General features: G+C 31.3%; 2 protein-coding genes and 1 long non-coding RNA gene across 3 annotated transcripts in view; all 3 read right to left on the bottom strand.

The window, feature by feature from the left end:
• The window catches only part of LOC143048381 (3'-5' exoribonuclease HELZ2-like), a 32,834-nt gene extending 28,106 nt beyond the window's left edge, over window positions 1-4,728 (bottom strand). The window contains exon 1 of the mRNA XM_076222047.1: window positions 798-4,728. Within this exon, the coding sequence (XP_076078162.1) occupies window positions 798-4,630 (3,833 nt within the window). The 5' untranslated portion in view covers window positions 4,631-4,728. The remainder of the gene's footprint in view (window positions 1-797) is intronic.
• Window positions 4,729-8,176: 3,448 nt separating this feature from the next.
• On the bottom strand, window positions 8,177-16,143 carry LOC143049574 (uncharacterized). The gene is made up of 6 exons (XM_076223177.1): window positions 16,092-16,143; window positions 15,030-15,092; window positions 12,840-12,950; window positions 12,131-12,439; window positions 11,642-11,778; window positions 8,177-8,260 (listed from the first exon to the last, which is right to left on the bottom strand). The coding sequence occupies exons 1-6, from the start codon at window positions 16,141-16,143 to the stop codon at window positions 8,177-8,179; spliced, it is 756 nt and encodes a 251-aa protein (XP_076079292.1).
• Window positions 16,144-16,791: 648 nt separating this feature from the next.
• On the bottom strand, window positions 16,792-20,041 carry LOC143049342 (uncharacterized). The gene is made up of 3 exons (XR_012970182.1): window positions 19,032-20,041; window positions 18,105-18,351; window positions 16,792-16,867 (listed from the first exon to the last, which is right to left on the bottom strand). It is a non-coding gene; the product is annotated as an uncharacterized LOC143049342 (long non-coding RNA).
• Between the last annotated feature and the right edge of the window lie 1,546 nt (window positions 20,042-21,587).

The following is a 21,587-nucleotide window of genomic DNA, read 5'->3' as shown; positions in this document are numbered from 1 at the left end:
AAATAATAATAAATTGAAAACAAATTCCTCAACTCAATTTCAATGGGAAAGAAACAAACAATATTTTAGTCTGGCTTTAAAATTACAAGAACACTTAATATAAATGCCATGCATTCAAACTGCTTTTCCGAATTAACATACACCAATTTGAAAGCCAAGGATTTTTAAATTTCTGAATACGTGCATAAAATTTGACTAGACACTTAAATGGAAGAACAAATGTATAAGGTCGACTTTGTTTAAGCGAGTTTTATCTCTAATTTTTAAATACTATCTAAAGTTATGAACAAAATATATGAAAACGTACGCTTTAAAATGTGCCAGTTTCGAGCACTGCATAAATAGTAATGATTAACATGATTAATTGATGAAGATACTATGTGAAATTGATGAAGATAATAAGTTTCGTATGATTTACGAAATTGGGACAAGAAATATATTTGATTAATTGATAAATTCCAAAAAATAGTGCTTTGGTCTTATTACATTAAATGATATTCGATGTTATGCAATTACTTTTTTTAATATATATCACAAAATAAATCACTCATAATTGTATTTGTAATCATTTGATTATTTTATATAATCTGAAACTTAGTTTCTAAAATTTTATCTTGACATCACAACTTGCAGTTGTTCGTATCAATACAGTAACGTTTGATGTCCTTAAAGTATGTAAGTGATAATAAACTATTTACCAAAATAGTCTAATCTGCATTTGAAAAAAAGGCGATTAGCTGTAAATAATTCAATTTCCGGATGGTCATTAATTATTGCAAATAATGATATATACTTACATAGCGATAGCAGACTTTGGCATTATTTCAACACAGCATTTTTTAAGTCTATTTTTACCAGAGGGTAGATCTGGAGGTTGTTTGCCTGCATTTTTATGAATGCGGAAATTGACAACTATATTTCCAGAGTTCTTGTATGTGTCTACACTTGTTATTTTTGCATGAGTAGACCAGATATAATATTCATCAGGACGCCATTTGTTCCATGTGGTAAATTCAGAGGGTTTATCTAGAGAGTATCCGGACCCAGGTTCTAGTGGATTTCTAAATAACGGACATCTGATACAAAGATAGTCAGTTCGCGGCATATAATATTTTTTGCTTTCCTCACTGCCATCTGCTGGTACATTTTTGTCGAGAAATGAAATAGCCATTGAAGACAGAATGATATTCCTTTCATCACAAAATTCTGATTTAAGATTAAAAGAGCCATCACTATCTTTTAAATGGACATCAACATCGTTGATTACAATAGTGTCAGATCTAACCGCGCTCATAACACTTTCCATTTGTATTATTGGTAACCATATATCCTTATATTCCTCGAGATTTTCATACTTCGGTTTTGTTTTGTTAACAGTATATTGTTCTAAACAATAAACAGGATCTCGCATATGTTCCAAACAAAATTTTACATTCTCTGTCATATCTACAAATTGAATGTAAGGAGTCAGAATACCTTTTTGAATATTGGCTGACATTTGAACAGACACTACTTGACCATGACTAAATGTCATAGAAAATTTGCAAGATTGTTTAGTAATAATTGAGGGATATTTCCTACGTTTTTCAGTCTTTGATTTAGTTTTTGTAGACAAAGAATTCAAACCATCTTCATTTGGTGTCTGTGTATCAACAATGTTCTCGTCAGGCTGTCTTTTTTTCTCTAACTCACAGTTGATGTCATACTCAGTATCAAAACTAGTAGTAACATATCTAAGAGGACTAGCATCAGTTATTTCGGTGAATGATTGTTTGCATTTGGACAAATTATTGATGGAACAAGCTGAAACTAAAAATTTCATCCATTTCGTTGACTGATGTATTTCTGTGCGTTGATGGGGATCTATTCTTTGAGGCTCATCATTTTGTGCATATTGGTATCCGTTTCTTGGGGTTTTAGGGTATGGTCTCCGTTTCAAATTCGAGTAGATACGCTTATCCCATATAAGTTCCATAATATTTCTTTCAGCAGGTAAATTTACCCTTTCGACGTCACGTTTGAATATAGGTTGACAACAAACATCAAGATTATTTAAAGTCAAAGTTGTACATTCGTCATTTAAATATCTAAGACCTGGAAACACCAACGCTAGGTCTTGATCAGAACTAAATTTGACAAAACCATAAAATACAGTTGGTTTCTTTTGCAGATCAGACGCTAAATGTAACGATTTACACTTGTTATCATAAGTTTTAGCTTGAAGAGATATTCTGTTCATTTGTGTACAAATTGTTTGCACTTCCTTACTACTGTATGGTATATCTTTTGCAGTAGTAGTGGGACTGATGGCTGCATGTAATAACCTGTGTGTAACTATGTCGATATAACGTCTGATTGGAGCTGTGAAATGAACATAGGGATATTTGTTCAATCCAAAATGACTTCCTTGTCGTTTGTTTGCTAAATTTCCAGAACATCTGTATTCTGCATTTTCCTGAAAGCTTATCCATTCATCTATCGCAAGTGCCTGATATGGATGTATCTCATCTTGACGTAGAAGTCTTCCTGCTTGACGAAAATTTCCTTCATTCATATAAGAGGTGAAAAGATTCCATATCCATTTTTGGATGAAGCTAATTTCTGTATATCTAAGACGACGTCCATCCTCTAAGTTTGCGAAAGAAATTTCCCTATGCTCCAGAGGTTTTACTCCTTGTAACTGAATAATCTGATCTAATATTTTTGGATATGACTTCAACCAATCTTGAACACGTTTCGTAGGTGGTGCATCTTGACATCGAAGAGGTACGCGATCTTTGAATAAAGGTAAAGACATCAGAAGTTTTGCAACTGATTCATTTGCCAAAATCATAAACTCTTCAATAAGATAATAAGCTTCAAAACAATTTGTCCTAGTTTCTAAATCTTCTCCAAAATCGTATTCAAAGGGAACACCCCACATGGCGTTTCCCAAACGATTCCGTCTGACAGCTGTTGCAATTCGGAACAAATCATCGATATGTTCTTTCCATTTTGATTTTACTGAATGACCATCAATAACTGCTTGCACTTGTTCATACGATAACTGTTCTGAAGATTTGATATAACTTTTTCCAATAGTGTGAGCTCTTGGTTTGAAATCAGAACCAAAAAATAAAAAAACAGTTATTGTAAGTCTGCTAAGTCCTGGAAGTAAGCTACATGTATCCAAGCTGAGTGGCTCCGGTAGCATGCAGTGGGGATCATTATACCTTCCTGAGAAATATGTTGTACCACGTTCCGCTGCCTCAATATCTATCTCGTCTCCCTTTTCAATATATGCCGTCACATCAGATATATGAACACCTACACGGAAACTACCATCATATGATTTGTCAATACTTATAGCATCATCTAACACTTTTGTACCCTTTGGGTCAATTGTGAAAGCTTTGATATTTTCAGTTAGGTCCTCTCGATCTGCCTTTTTATCGGCAAATTTTACATGCAATTTTTGCTGAAGTTTCGTTACAGTCGATGGCTTGTAAATTGTTGGAATTTCGTATTGTAAATCCAATATCCTCATTCCATTCAAGAATGATGTAGTAGATTTATGAACGTCAATGGCAACCCCTATTGGATATGTCGCCGGCCATGAAATAAAAACTACATAAAACAAATATTTTCGCCGTCTACTAGGTGTAATCCTCATCTGTCTGTCCGGTAAGAGATCTTTTCGCTCTGCATTGTATTTATATAAATCTACCGTGAAATAATTCTTCTCTTTGACGTTTTTTCGTACTAAATGTAGTTTAGGTATTGTTTTACATATAGGTTTAGCTTTGTAGTTGTCGAAACTGTCTAACTCGCAAACATATACAGGGTGATCAATATTTTCCTTCCGTTTTCTTGCCAATATGCCAACGACTTTTCCGAACACTTTTTGTCTCGGTTGGATAATTTTTCCGAGTCTAGGAATTTCTGAATTTTCCAGCAAAACTTCTACAACTACCTCGTCATCCGTGTAAGCTTTTCCACATTTAGAGCGTCCGGATATAACTATAAGGTCAATTCCATCAGTTGCATTTTTAATTTTGCAGATAGCTCCATGTGATGAATCAATTTGTAATATACCTTGCTTGTACTTCATTGGGTAACGCTGAAGCAAAGACAACAGTTTTTGTGGTTTAAGGAACTCCGTATAAAAATCCTTTTTTCCTTTGTTTTCCCGAGCACATTCATTTTGCAGTCGTGCAACACAACGTTTTGATAATTTTAATCCATGCTGAATTGCATGACTATGAAAGAACTCTTTATTCTTATACTCTTTAGAAAGCTGACATGATTGTTGAAAGTAGTTCATTGCACCTGTTGTATTTGGTACCATATCGTTTTCAGAGTCAGAGTCACTGGAAGACTTATCTTTTGGTAAGTATTTGCTTTTCCGGAAAGTATCAGCGATTTTCCTTTCTACTCGCTGCTTTGGAATTTTTTCTGGGGTAATTGATGAGAATGTAGTGAAATCAGCAGTTGTTTCATAGCCGGAAGATTCGGAAATGTCCTCTATTTCATGCAATGTTTTGCGACTTTGTGGTACCTTTTTGAATTGAAATTGGCGTCTATGATGTTGACGATTACGACTTTCTGTGTCAGTTTCATAGCCTGATGTACTAGATGATTCCGGGTGCATTGATTTAGGGATATTCTGACCTATATTTCTTTCCGATTTGGATAAGTTTCTTGCTGTAACGTCAGCGTCAGTATTCAACGATGGATTAACAAAATCGGCCTTATCTAAAATGAAAACGATTCGTAGATATACAATAAATTCATATATGGTTTTCATACATACAATAGATATTTGACACAAGTCAAATCGGTCAAGTAAATGGAACTATTGTACCAAAGATGAAAGGATGACAAATATATAAAAGAATGCCTGTAATTGTAGATAAATGTTGCGTGCTTTGTATGCTAGGTAAATCAACCTCTATACTCAGTCTTTTAAACTGGTAAAAATGTTATGATCGTCCCCTATGCACATGCACATAGACATATAATTCACTGGACATCTTAATGATTTTGGAATGATTACAAATTTCATATACATTCAATCCAAAGAATCACACTTGGAGAAAGTTTTTTTAACATTCTTTTCCCTTTTTTTAACAATATTTGTCCCAAATTGTTGGAACTACTAATCCATTTAAGTATTTTCATTCAACTGTGTTAATGTATAATCGCTTTCAAGAATGGACAAACAATATTGTTCAATATTCTTACACTTTAAAGTATGAGGATATTATTAATTGTTTTTATAGCTACTCAGTGTTTCTGATGTTTCGTTAATTTCCTCTCTTAGCTTATAGTTTATCTCAATTTTGTTTTGTTATACGGATTTTTTTCAGTTAAATCGATTGATGATTATTGAACAGCAGTATAGTACTATTGATTTTATTTAAAGTGTAAACCAATGTTATATGTGAGGTGGCCATCAACACACCTAAACAAGAAGAACCGATTTAAGTAAAATATTTACAGAACATGTTACAAAGGAACCTGATCATGAATTTTACTACTCACTTTAGAATATTTATTTGGGCTGTGATGCTATTACATATTTAATGATTGTTATTTGTATACTACTTTTGAAAATACAATATATTCATACTATAAGTTTGGTACTGTTTATTACATCCTTTCGCAAAAGCAGAAAATGAATGTTAACGTTCTTTGCATGATATTTAAATCGTTTTTGGTAACACACAAGGGGCACATTTTACAAAAAAAAAACGTTAGTATTGATTATTCCCAATGAAGTCCTCGAATGCGTTTCCAAAACACCAAATGAATGAAACGTTAAGGACATTAAACGTTTTATGAAGCATTCACAATTTTCATACAACATTCGATTTTTACCAAGAAGAACAGTTCAAAGTATAAAACATAAATTAATTTCATCGAGTGTTTTCCAATACTTCTGCTCTCAAGGAAGTTTACAATTAGAATTGAAAACTCGAAACTTAATCATTCGTTTCAAACGTTTTAAGATTTCACTGTCGATTGCTAATATTTCCTATTGTTAATAAGTTTTTCTTTATCTTGTACTTTACGAAAGATCTGAAAGCACACATTATCTTGCTTTTCTAAGGATATGCAAAAGATCAAATATTTCTGTTGGCATAATACCACCAAATAATGGTACGTCACATCCGGTTCCGAAAATATGTCGGAAAAAAATATTCCCTTGAATTGACAGTTGTAGGTAATTACTCCTACACTTTATTGCAAAATATGTCTGTGTCATAAACATATGTCTTGGGTATTTCAAAGCACCATTAGTTTTTTATTTGGGGTTTCTATAGAATATTTTGGAAACTTGAGGTAACATGGTTCCTAAATCTTTTACACAGGTTAAATAAGGGGAGACATCTGATTGGTTAACTTCTAGTGATGGTTATTTTCTTATATGCAATGAAATGTTATGTGAATTTTTTTCTGTAGTTCTGGACAGGATAAAACTTTACTCATGCCCAGTATTTCTTTATTTGAAACAAAGATAAATTCTGCACATTTTGTTTTTGAAAAGTGCAAATTTAACAAAGACGTACAAAGGAAATTCAATAGTGGTGTTACACCTGTAGACATGATCTGTTTTACGAGTCATTAACAGATATAAATAAAGCAGCAATCTGATCAAAAACTGATATATCGTCGATCACTAGTCTGATATGTCGCGCGTGGAGATATCAATTAGACAGAATAACAGAGGACACAGAGACAATTTTACAACCTATTTGTAAGTGAATCGTTTCCATAAAGTTCCAAAAATAGTTAACTAAAATTTCGTTTTGAAAAGTATAAAAAGTAAAATAATAAAAAAAAAACATACCGAGGAAAATTCAAAACGGAAAAAAGTCCCCAATCCTTTGGCACAAACAAAAGCTACAACACACAAATAGATAAAACTGACATGTAAAGTGTTTAAAATACCAAGGTTTATAGCTAGCTTAACCACTAGTTTGCATGACAGTTGCGTAAAACTACATTATAATGACAATGATGTGTGAACAAAATGCACAGATATTATACTGCTATAGGTAACGAGAGGCTCCAAGGAGCTTGAATCGCTCAACTGTAATATTTTGCTTAAATCTTTCATCAATGATTTTTTTGCTATTCAATATACATGTATATTAATGAGTGGCTTAAACATGTCATTAAAATGTTCTTTTTGTCATTCTATTTAGTTTCTTTTGTTATCTTTTCTGACATCGAACTTCTTTTAAACTAAGTTGTACTGTGCGTATTACTATGTGTTTCTTAATTTTACATTGTCTAGTGGTATAGGGGAAGAGTTGAGATCTCACAACACCGCCAAAGATTTGCTCCTGTCCCAAGACTGGAGCGTCTGGCCTTTGTAGGTCTTGTATGGATTTTTTTAATTAAAGTTCATTTATATATTTTGGAGATTAGTGCGACGTCCATGTGTACTGTACTAATTCACAATGTATTAGGGGGAAGCTGAGAACCACCTCCGGGTGCGATATGTTCTCGCTGCGTTGAAGTCACATTGGTGGCCTTCTGCTGTTTGGTCGGGGTTTTGTCTTTTTAACATTTTTCCAGTGTTTGAATTCTTTTTGTATCTATCCTATCTTTTTTCGAAAGCAAAAATAATTGCATTATACCTATCTGTTCCATTATAGCTAAAGAGGCCCAGTTTTATGACGTACAAAGAAATAAAATAAAAAATCAATACTAGTTACTAGAAAATTGGTTATTTCAAAATTAGAATCGCCTCGTTTGTCAAAGATTATGGTACTGATATGACCGCTCAAGTCAAATATAAGTCTAAAAATAAGGCAGAGGAACCCGTGTCTGTTGTCATTTAAAAGTTCTATTTCGGAAGGATATATTTATGGAAGGAAATCAGAAAAATGTGGATTTTTATTTGAAAGAACATCATGAATATATTTTAATGTAAAATTAATTATCTGGCTTCTTTGGTCTTATTTGTTTTTTTGATAAGTGTCTGACTCTGAACTCTGACTCATATGAAAATAAGAAGAGATCGGCAAGGGATTCTCCTGACAACTGGTCTTTATTATGGGTCACATACAGAAAAACTAGTATAACAGATAATTAAAGCTAGTATCATACAAGCTGATATTATACATGCTGGTTAGAAAATGGAAGTAATTTTAGATGTTCTATGAATAACATTGACACTAAAGAATCAATAAGTACCTTTATCCTTTCTCTCTTTAGTGACACGTGAAAATTCTTCCTCCGGAAGGCCTTCCATCAATTTGTTACGAAACTAAAATATAGGATAAAATGTCATAATGGTTTACTTTTATTTCAAACGTTATTATAATACATCCCAATATACCAATTGAGTGTTCGTGAAATATCAACATGTAGCCAGCTATTATTACATTACATTTACCAAGTGGTTAAGAGTGTTAAGTATTGGAACTGCTTTCTTCATTAATTCTGTTTGAGCAAATTATAGAGAAATTGTAAACAAAAATTCAACAAACACCACTCCACATCAACAACTTAGAATATATAAACTCTTATTTTTGTTTACAATCCTTAAAGTAGTAATAGCTGTCAAATTCATGATCCTTGATTTGACTCTAATTCTCATATTTTATTAATAACATACTCAAACGTTTATCCAAATAATGAATAATCTATAACAAACAATAAACAAATGCATCGGCTCTATAATATAAATCAGTATGTCATTTGTATTTTATTGTAGATGCTAACTTATTGAACATAAAGATGACCTCCGAAGACTGTCGACGTCATTTAAATAAAAATACATAGCGAACTCATGCGACACATTGGAAATTACTAGGTCTGTTTAAAACATATGTTAAGTATGAAAAAGAAGATTTGGTATGATTGTCAATGAGACAACTGTCCACAAGAGAACAAAATGTCACAGACCATCGTTTTTACCTGATTAAGAATGATTTTTTTTGTAAATCAGTCCATCAAATGGTTTACCCTTGTTTCACACTCAGTGTTTACATTCTTTTCTTTAAATAACTGAACTCGCATAATGCATGCGATTTCAATCTTTAGCTAAGTTTTAAATTGAAGTTTACATGAATGCAGATTCAATGAGGTTGAATTTTGCACTAGCAAGTGCACAATTCATTATCGAATTTTCTTAGCCAATTTTTAAAATAAATTAACCGAACAGTCTTCTAAAAGTAAGTTATACTTTCATCATCTCACTTGAAGTAATGATTGAACAAAAAATAATATTAATTTTTTTATCTCGTAGCTGATGCCCTTTAAATCAGACCTGATATCTTTCTATATATATTTGAATTTTGACTTTTAAACTGCCAGAACAGTGAAAAAATCTGTTAATTGTATAAAAATGACCAGTACATTTCAATTTTCACTATTAACCTTCACTTCACACCAGTTAAAGTCTGAAATGGCCTATATTTGTACTCGACTGTGCTGATTTTGACTCGAACAGTCTGAATTGGTTTGAAATTTACTTTACTGTAGTCTGAACCAGTACTCGGCATTTACTCGACCAGAATTAACTATTCTATACGTGCTGAACCATGCTCGACCTAGTCTGAACCATACCCGACATAGTCTAAATAATACTCGACCAAGTCTTAACCAACCTAGACCTATAATGTGTTTATATATAAAGTCTGAATTTTGGCACAACAGTACTAATATAAGATGTTATAATACGATGATGTTGTTACTAAATCGTGTTGACAAATAGTTTTGCATTACAAATAAACTTCTTCAGTTTCAATGGTTTAATATAATTGAGAATGGAAATGGGGAATGTGCCAAAGAGACAACAAATTGACCATAGAACAGACAACAGCAGAATGTCACCAATAGGTCTTCAATGCAGCGAGAAATTCCCGCATCCGGAGTAGTCCTTTAGCTGGCCCCTAAACATATATATACACTAGTTCAGTAATAATAGACGTCATACTAAACTCCAAATTAAAATTAATAATAATACAAGACTATCAAAGGCCAGAAGTTCCAGACTTGGGACAGGTGCAAAACAAATGCGGCGGGGTTAAACATGTTTATGAAATCTCAACAATATGTATACTGTATGTAATCAATTGATGAACTGTTTTAACAACAGCTATTTCCCCTGGCTAGTAGTTTGAAAAACACTTTGTAGTTAAAAATTAAGTAATTATAAAATATAGCATTAAAACCAACATTTCACAATAGACATAATATAGCGTCAACATCATATCCATCAACACTTAAAGATGAACATATGTATCACTTTTAAAATAAAATAAAACAAGGTAATCAAATAGTTTCAAAACTGAACTCTGAATAATATTTTTAATGTTATTCAACATTGTGTTTTAACATGCTTCAGATACATTTTATTGTTACTGGAAAATGTAACCATTAACTTTAGCCTAGTATATAGATTAATGGTGTCAGTTTAGTAAATAATGCAGTGAACATTTGTTTTGGTTAAAAATATATAATTTAGTATATAAAGCAACTTAATGATTAATGAAAAAACCAGACACCGTTGATTTGTTGAAACAAAAATTTGATATTATCATGAAATATAGAACTTCCCTAGCAATCATTGATAACCCTTTAAAAAGAAAATGCTTTTACAGTAACAGTAAAAATGTATTTCAAAATTAAAGACATGGCATACAAGAGGTTCTCTACTCTAATAAGGTTTAATGACTTCAGTCTATTGTGTTTTACAGGTAAAAAGAGAGACCCATTTTTTCTAAAACTCGTGTATAATTTATCAAGTGAATTCAAAATGCCTTGGGATTTTACTTTAACAGGATTTTGAAATTTGGATATGTATTTTAGAGTCTAATACTCTTTGTCCAGCTATGATCTTTTTAATCAGTTTTACCTACGCGATGGTATTACTGTATACTTCGCCATAAATCAGAAGCACACTTTTATTCATTTGTTAAATAATAGAAATATTTCTGATAGTAGGTGAAATTATTTCATTGATTTTGGTGGCTGTTGTTAACTATTTAACTATGTATGTAACCATGAAACCTATGTACACATGTAGTTTTTATTTAGGACTTAAGTAAAAATTTGTTTTAAAAAAACACATGCCAAAAAAGCACCTTGATATAGTTTAATTAGCCTTAGCATAAGTGTGTTTTTAATGTAAAAAAAAAATTAACAAATCGCTATCAAGAAAACTTTAAAATTAATATAAATAATTCTTCATATAAGATAATTTGATTTGATTTGATCTGTAGTTGATCAATCTGAGAATCATGTTAGGATGTAAATATCCGGTTTTTATATATACATGTTTCTTTTTTGTGTATGTCATGTCAGTTGAAATGAAAGTTTAGGTTGGAAATAAAGGTTATTTGGCCAAGTATGGTTCATAATGGCGGTGTATTGTTCAGACATTTGGTCAAGTATGATTTAGACTGACAAAATAGGTCAAGTATATGTCGTGAATTTGTAGAGAAGAACTATATTAGACTGGTTCAGTAACAGTTTAGAATATTATCAATGGCAAATTACTGGTTTGTAATGTTCATATCCATGCGTTTGTGAAAAAAACCCAAAAAAAACAACTACAATGTATGTAAAAATTACCCTGTGATAACACCGACCATTGAGTGATATAAGATCTTTTAGTGTCACGTCCACAGAATATACTTACAGACATTTCTGAAACCAACTTAGGTTTTCGGGAACATTTGTCTTTCTTGTGATTCATAAAGCTTCTAAGTCTTGTAAATTTGTCTTCACATATGCCGCATTGATAGACATCCCCTTCCAAATCATCTGATTCTAAATCTGAAAGATGATCCATTAACATTGATATCAGGCTGGTAATGTATATTAATTTTAAGTGAAAGATTTATTTAAAGAGAGTCGAGTTTAATTCTGATTCAGTTTAAAGTTTTAGAATTACCAGGAAGCAGAGCTAGTCGTTCAAAAAATGATCACACTTTCGGATGAATTACTTGCTGGGTAAGGTGGTTTGTGTTTCTTTTTTTCTGTATCTTATTTTGAGAAAATAATTAGTCATTTCAGTCTTTTCACTCTGTTGTACATGCATATTGCTTTGGCCTATGTTTTATATGTTCCTAATGGTTTCATTTCAAAACAAGAACGATTTTTAAATTCTATAGATTAAATTGATTACCACAAAAATCATCCAGTATATGCACTGTTACTGTTAAATCTGTCTCTACTGTTGTGTCCAACGGATGTTCTCGCAACACTTTTGCAAAAAAATTCTGAAAGGTATTCCCAAAAGTTTTTCTAGACAGAAAACATGCCTTCGAAATTTTTGTCCACAAGATAAGGCTGCCTAAATCTGCATCATACACTTCGATTACATCGTTATCTAAACTGCCTGAATTTTGTTTGCCTTCTTGTTTGAATCTATTTTCGTTGCTTTTTGGTAAATTTTTTACCTCCAAAAGTACTGGTAAAGTCGTTTCTGTAAGTTCTACAAGACACAATTAAGTAGAGATTTTATAAAGGCTAATAAACGCTTACTGACTGATTAGGTTTGTGTGAACTGCATTTGAATATAATGCTAGTTTATTTAATCTAATACCTGTTTAGATTAAAAGACAAAACAAAATGGAGTATTATGATTATAAATATTATTATATGGTGAGATTAAATACCAAAAAAACAATATTTTGACGACTGCTGTGTCTTGGTATGTTATTCACGTCAATATCGAAAAAAATGTACAGGAAAATATGAACATGAAAAATACCCTTTTTATATTGGATAATTCAAATTATTATTATAAACACCCATGGACTTATTTATTCTGAAGAATTTCTTACAGGGATATGATATATTCTACCAGATCGAGATATACTAGAATGACAAACCTCTTTTGTCCACTCGTGCTGTGCAATTTTTCCTATGCTCAATGATTTTCAAGAGTCCACCATATACATTGTCCTTACATGAACCACACTGAAATTTATCGTCTGGATGGTCTGCAAAACATAATTTAATCATTGTAAACACATGTCATCTTTCTTTAGGACGCGAAGTGATTTCCATTTCGGGAAAAAAAACTTAAATTCATCAGATAAAAGAGTGCTACCATAGTTATTTTTTCAACCTTTTGTTTAACAATCAAGAATCATAAGTGCGAACTGTATATTTTCTTTGTGGTTCTCAATAAATCCGGGAAAACTAAAAGCGTTGCTGCATAACTTTGGGAAACAAAAATAAAATATTTCTTTCCAACAATCAAGTACCATAATTTTGGAACTGTCAAATCAAAAACGACTTGGCTTAATTTTTAATTGCAATCTATAGTTTCTTTTTTATCATCTGGAAATCAAAAGTGGGAAGGACTAACGAACAAACGAATTAAATGTAGGAGGGATGGTTTAATATAGTAACTAAACTAATTTAAAACTTTTTAAAACATATTCGTATTGACCTGCGTGTTGACATTGCGTAGTCAGAATTTTAACTTATGTTTTGTTTTGAAGAATGTTTCCTCTGTTTTTATCACTTTATTGATTTGTTTTGTCACTGTTTAATCTGTTTTATCCACCTTTTTTGAAAGTCCCTTTCGTATCTCTATTTCTTTCCCATGAGTAAATAATGGCACAAAATTATCTATGTATACTCAAAAGGTACAACCATTATACGTTTTTGTTTATTTAAAGAAACCTTGTCTGTTTCAATGGCATAGTTAAATTAAAATCTAACTTGATATAAGTTATATGGTTGAAATATTGTAAATGGATTCGACAAAGGTGAAAAGAGGCACTACAAGTCAAATTCATGTTCGCCGATATGATACAAATTTGATTTAAAACAATGTTGACCTTTATCCATATCATAAAAAGTCTTAGGCTCGATAATATGTTGCTTCGTTTATAACTTTCGATTTGATTTCCGAAGTCCTCCGACGGTCATTTAAGCGATACACACATAAAGATATAAATAGGAAGCAAACTCGTGCAATTGGATTTGTTTAGGATTTGTTTATATAAGAGATCAAAAGTATATATTATTTTTTTGTGGATCGAATCAGACAATTATTTTTTTTTTATTTTACATTTGTAACACTTGCAATATTGACATTCTTTTCCTTTGAATAACAGAACAAGCTTGGCGCGTTATCAATCTATATTTAAATACGGATTCAATTAGGTCGTATTATTTACTTGCAAGTGAACAATTCATCATCAATGTTTATTACCTTAATTTGACAAAATTGAACCATACTGGCGCACTATTTCACTTTCATTAATGATCGAAAAAACATCTTACTTTAGATTGTTAATTCATCATTTTTATTTTCATTAAGAATTTTATTGATTACACTATCAATCGTTACACTATGATATGATACAAAAATCAACCCCAAAAAATCGATTCGTTTTGACCCCAGATGACTTTTAAAATGTTGATATCATGGAAAAGGCTCCAAATTATCTCCTTTGATGCAAAAAAGCCATTTTTTTACTTTAAAATTGAAAAATCTTTTTTAACTCATCGGTGACCTATATTTTTTATTATCATTTTCAAATAAGCTGTACCTCAACTAAACAATTGAAACATTTAGGCGATTTGTGTAATCTAGTTTTTTCATTTCGATATTACCTATATTTCTCCTATTAGTTCAACAGAAAAAAAGCACCTTAACAAAAATGCATGCTTCTCTCGAAGGAAGATTGTGAGCTTAGATTAACGGTTAATATAATTTTATTTTATTTTTCTATTATGTATATGATAAAGATTGTTTATAGAAAAAAACATAGCGAAATTCTACATCTAAAACAAAATCGATTTATATCCGCCAACCCCCTTAAGATCTACTGTCGGTCAACAGAACTGCAGTCTTACAATAACATTAAAATTTTAGATTTTGCTATAATTAAGACGATTTTTGAACATGAACAATTGAAAGACAAGCTAAAATTTCTCAATATACAGTTCTTGTTTTGCAAGTATAATGTCATCAAAATCCCGAAATACATGATTTGATATCAGATATTGCAATAACAATAAATATCACATTCTGAAATTCCTGAAGACAGTTCAATAATTACCATTAATTCCTTCTTCTTCTATACCTTTGATGAATTTCTCTTGTTTTTTCTTCACTAAACTTGCTGAAGTACAATAAATATGGTTGTATTATGTAATTAAGATGGTCGCTTAATCTTAAAAGAAAGTTGTTTGATGTAATACAATGGTTGTCTTATGTTCACATATGTCATATGTATGTTTTTCTAATTTATCTCAATTGGTAAAATCTTAGTATTATTACATGATACATAAATATTAATGTTTCTATTTTTATAAATAACATTTCTTGATTTAAATATTTTTACTAAGTTCATTTTTCAAATATATCTTTTTCAATTTCAATTGTTACCACATGCTTGAACTTGGACGTTTTATCTAGGGTGGTTGTCTATATAACTGAACTTAATACATATATAAATCAAGGTTATTATGCATATGGTTTTCAATACAGTTGATGTATCTCTTAAACTATAAAAATAATTATTGATTGGTTGGTTGATTGCTAGATGGTTGTTAACGTTCAATGAAATATATTTCATGCATGTGACTAATTCACAATTATTAGATCTGGATGCCGTCTGGAATGAAGGTCAAGAAAATGTGAACATTAAACCCAGACGTAGCTGCATACTATATCCAGCACAGCTGAAAGGATGCCATACTTTGGCGAAGGTTTTACTTCGGGTAATGCGTATAAAACAGGTGACCATATTTCTATTTCCAAGTCACCCTTGGGGGCTATAACTCATTAGTATGAATGTAAGGGAGCACACCTTTTTGTTCACATTTGACTATTAATTTGAAGAAATGTTATGATATGTTGTTATTGATTATTTTTTAGACTAAATGAGGATTGTATCTTGCAGTTATCCAAACACACCTTTTGGTTTTGATTGTGTCTACTAAATTCAATTATATGTTGAATGAAATAAATTTGTTAACTGAAAGTAAGCTAAAAAAAAAACTTCACAAGTCTATTAATAACAACTTCCATGCGTAAGGATAATATGACTTACAGGCAAAGGAACAAAATCGGGACTTTACTTTCGATTTTACTTTTGACCATGTTGATCTTTTCTTACTTCCTATTTTGTCGTCTGTGTTGTCATTCTTGTATTTCTCTCTTGATATCATCCCATTTGGCACTAAAAAATATCATACATTGATCTAAATATTGAAAATATAATTCCCTTCTGAGATGAGTATTATGGTTACTGAATATACTACTTCGTTTATTCTCATAAGACACCTGTCACTACCTGTAAAAAATTTACAGTTATTTTGATAACTTAGTACATACTTATGTACAACAAAAATGTAGTTTTCGAATAATTAGTTTAAGGGAGACGTCACGATAGAGTACACGTCATTCAGCATTTTGTTCTAGATAAAAGTACATGTACCTACTTTTATGTTTACAAAATGAAACCCTGGTTATATAAATCAAATTTCAAAATAGAATTACGGAAAGATACGACAATATTTTATGTTTTTCTTGGAAATGAAAATCAAATTACATTTTCTTTTAAAAGTTAAATATCACTAGAAAATTTGTATTCTCATCATACAGATTCAAAATGGTCGCCATGATTTTCAGTGCCCCTAACAAGTTGATATTTAAATAAAAATTTCTTATTTCTTCGACAAAAATTTTAACATCAAGACTTTGTAACTATTTTTGTTGTTGTAAATAAGCTGTATAATATTCTTGAGCGTCTCAATTATAACATAATATTTATATACTAGTTACCTTTCCGTGAAGAATGTGATTCAATGTCTGACGAATTTTCTATCTTCATATCATGCCTGGTAATTATTTCGGACGCGTTCTTGATCTTCACATTATGTATAGAGTGATCTTGAAAATAAAACAAAACTATAAGATCTACTAGAAAAAATAATCAGTATAACTTTAGGCAAGAAGACAAGAAGAGCGCTTGAATCATTATCCTGTCGACATTCAATCTTTTATTACTGGTCATATTTGCTATACACAGTTTTTCGAGATACAAAACTTAGGAATTACTTAAACATTGCAATAACTCTTACAACATTTACAAAGAATCATCTTATGGATTTTGTTATGTACTAAATTTTGAAGATCTTGGATGCTGATCTTATTTGCTGTTTTACCGTTTCTTCCTAGCAAACATAATTTATGCAATAAAAGACAGAAAATAAGTCAATTTACGGCAACTATCCTGATTACTATGAAAAAAAGAGTCATTAAATGGTTTGTTTTTATTTTGGGTTTATGTTAAACTTGTAGTGCGAATCATTTTAGCATTAAACAGTTTCTACATATCTATTTTTTTCTTTCAGTTAATAGGAAGGTTGAGCAATTAAACGTCCACCAGCAAAACATTATACACAAAAGTTGTATTTTATTTTTGTGTTCTAGTTTTAGCCACGTTGGTCGTATTGATTGATAAGCAGAGTTATCAGACACATCTAGATACTAAAATGATGATTGTGGCAAAGTTTGGTTAAATTTGTCTCAATAGTTTCAAACGAGATGATTTGTAAAAGATTATACAAATGATTAAAACAATGATAAAACTAACTATTAAGGGCAATAACTTCTAGAGGGAATAATTGACTATTTTTGGTCATGTTTGACTTATTTGGAGATCTTACAATTTATCTATATCTATAATGATATTCAAGATAACCATAAACGAAAAAAAATCATTAAAATATCCAAATCAGGGGCAACAACCTAGCAACGGGCTGTCTGGTGCGTCTGAAAATTTCAGGGCAGATAGAATATTTTTACTTCGTCTCAGATTTGCTCTTAGTACTTTAGTTTCAGAGATATAAGCCAAAATCTGCGTTACACCCTCATGATCAGTTCTTAGCCATGGTGGCGATCTTGGTTTATAGATTTGGTCAATGAATACATACTAGATACCACAATCATGATCGTGTCGAAGCTTGGTTTAATTTTGTCTATCAGTTTCAGAGTATAATGTATAGGAAAATGGAAACGTAAAACCAAGCAGTAAAATTAACCAAAACGGGCATTACAATAACTTACTTTTTCTTTAGGCTATGCGTTTTAGCTAAAATTAATCCTTGAAATATAACATACGTACTTAGTTGTTCTTTGTTTTCTTTTATTGTGTCGTTTATTTTTCCAATAAAATCTTCCATTTCAGCTTTGAACACAATTGTCAGCTCCTCAGTAATTTGGGCTTTCATTTCATTACGCATTTCCTGCTGGGTTTCGTCCATTTTTTGTAATGTTTCTGTAACTTTCAATAGTTGTTCCTCCTGCTTTTCACCTATGGTTGACAAGGAAGATTTGACCTCACGCATCTCCACTCTTAATGAATCAATATTCTGAAATTGTAAAGTTATCTGACTATTCGGTTTACAATATCAACGGCAGGTTCTGAAACAAATGTTCCAATTAATTCATCGAGTGTTTGCTTGATTATTGTTTGCTTCAAACGTTTAGTTACAAATATGCTATGAAAATTCAGGACGAGAACAATTTGTCGGATAGGTGAGCTTCAAAGTAGTTTGTATTATTGTCGATACATGATTGATTTTTGATTTTCTGGTATTTACATGTACATGTGTGTATGGTAATGGGACCTTCTGTATCTAATAAGCAAATGCATATCAACCAAAACAAGAATTGGTATGATATATAAATTTTTATGAAGAAGATCGTTAGGGAATCACAAATTATGAACTTCAAGAAACATACAACATTAACACATTTCTCAAATGTTTATGTTCGGTTTAATCCAATGTTTAACGTCAGAGAGGATGCAATCGAATAATTCATCCAATTTCATAAAACTAACCTCATTATTATCATCGCATACATGATATGTTTTTCTTTTTTGAAGGGAGTATAAGGAATAAGAAATTTAATGTAAAGTCTAGTGACGAGAACCATATTACAACCATACATTGCATTATTGCGAAAAATAAAAATAATTTTTGTACGAATCAGTAATGAATATGGATAACCACAGCCTATAATAAGGTGCCTAATAACCATGTTTTACCTCTGAAAACGTTTGTTGTAGATTTCGGAACTCAAGGATGGATGCTAATAATTTCTTATAAGCTCCGTCTTCCAAAGGCCGAAATAATACCGTTTCTATTATAGCTATAACGTCCGGTTCTTTTCCAATGTAACTAGCTATAGACCGTATGTATGTAGTAGCCTCATTCCAAATTGAATCAAACTCCACTCTTGATAGCTGAAAACTAGTACTGTGCGCCAAATCATTTCTTAATGAAGATATTTTGTCCACAGCCCTGCGTAACTCGCACAAATTTCTGTGAATCACAGACGACAAGCCTTTATCAATATGACTTTCACTAAGGCCAGGCTTGGCGTAATATATACATGCACATCCAGGTCCATATATGTTACATTTCTTTGATGTTGTATCTTGATGGTACAAACAATCCCACTGGATTTGATCAATTTTACCAACCACAGAAGGTGAACTGGTGCAATTGGATGGTCCTAAACAACAAATACCTTTTTGAAACAAATGATATAAAAAGTGAGTGTTATTGTTCAAAAATTGGTCAATGGTTAGATGGTGTTTATCCAAACAGCTATCCCAAAACAAATCATAACAAATATTCACAAGAAGAGTGTGTAAAAGACTTATATCAAGGTTTTCAACCCGTAATCCAAATTTAGCTCTTCTACAACAGAACACATCATAGTTCTTAACCTTTTTATGTGTTGGTTCTCTCCATGCTGTGTCAAATATAATATTCATTTGCTTTTTAGTTAATATGGTTTCTTTTGATATTGAAGTTTGACCTGGAATACAACGACAACATGGATATTTAAAATATAGATGGAACAGCTCGTGACTGTACATATCAATCAAAACGTTTAGCGTGATGTTCTGTCGATTGTGTGCCAAATGAAAATCAAGCAACTTCTGTTTCGTTTCTGTTCCGGTTTCATATATTAGCGTGCCAGCCCTGTAAAAGTTCTCACGGTCCTCTTGTGACATGGTGGAATATATATATAAAACCAAAGTGGACCATTTCTGAAACAAAATAAAAAGAAACACTGTTGAATAATAGATATAAATACTTGTTTATTCAAATAAATCAGTTACTCATAGAACAATATGATTGGTATTTTTCCTTTTATCCTCACCATAAGTAAAGATGCTAACTTTTCACTCAATTTCTTTCAAATATACAAACTTCCAATGATTAAAGAGTTTTACGACATGACGCCACTTTAAACATATTATTTCACTAGATACTTATCATTATAGGTTTGTGTATCATCTTGTACGATGTAACATACGTGGTGTTAGCTATACATGTCATGGAATGGATCCCTCGAAGGGAGAAAAACGATCTAGATAAAAGCGGATTTGGTCGAATGGAGTCTGTATATTGGTGAATTAATTGAAATTTATTCATATTATAGTAAAATACCTATTTTTATATTGTCGGTGAACACTTTCGATTATGAAGGTATATCTTGGTCCGAAATTTAATTTGTCGCATGAGATACCAGACTAGATACCTCAAGAAGATGAGTCATTTGTTAGGAAAAAGTCATGTTGCCTGCAATTCTACTTTATTCTACAGGGGGAAAAAACTAGTGTCACATCTAAAATTGAAAAATGCAGGTTTCCATTATTAAACAAGATGAAATTGGAAGGTATTGTGGATATAATTAATACTCCATTATGTAAGTATTTGAAAATCAAGAAGTATTTAAAAATCAAGAAGTATTTCATTGTGAATATGAAAACTTCTCACACTGTATAACACACTCGATGACAAGTTCCAAGAAGCATGATGCCTTTGACAAATCTGAGGAAAATTACATCCTTAGGAATTATGTATAAGTTCATCAATGAAACAAAGCATATGAATTATACTTTTTTAATGAGATTTGACCTTTAGTTGATTATCAAAAATAACATTTGTTTTTTCAGACAATCTTCTCTTTGTCTTTTGTTAGCAATATATATGTTACAGTAAGTAGGTGAAATTAGGAATTACATGTAATTACTAAAATTTGGGAATTACATGTAATTCCCGATGCACTTAGTAAATACAAGTAATTCCTAAAACGGCCCAGTAATTACTCAATCAAAATTGTAAAGGTTTCGTAGAACCCAGTGTCTCGTCTACTTTTGCTGTGAGTCGCAGGCCCAACAAAAATAGGAAAAAAATATTAAAATTTTCCTCTAGATACTATATTTTTTCTAGTTCTGTAAGAAGCTTCTGTCCAAATTGGTTATAAATTTGGGATGGTTTAGGAAATCTAAACTTTAACAGCAAAGTGTATGTTATGTTAACTGAAAAAACAATAGTCTGTTTATAAGTAATATTAGTATACGAAAAAAGGATATTTTTTTTTTACAAACTTTTCTTCTGGATATTATCTTATGATCATAAACAAGCTTCTGTTCAAGTTTGGTAGAAGTCCAGGATATTTTGAGAAAGTTATTAATTTAAAAAAAAATTTAACCACAGTGTGAATGTTATGTTAACTGGCATAAAAACTAAGTCCATTTATAAGTAAAATACGGAAAAACTTGATTTTTATTTTTACAAAATTT

The sequence above is a fragment of the Mytilus galloprovincialis genome, chromosome 10, assembly GCF_965363235.1.
Source record: "Mytilus galloprovincialis chromosome 10, xbMytGall1.hap1.1, whole genome shotgun sequence".
Classification (NCBI taxonomy): domain Eukaryota; kingdom Metazoa; phylum Mollusca; class Bivalvia; order Mytilida; family Mytilidae; genus Mytilus; species Mytilus galloprovincialis.
The sequence above is the reverse complement of the archived record's forward strand: the minus strand, read 5'-3'. Positions and strand labels throughout refer to the sequence as shown.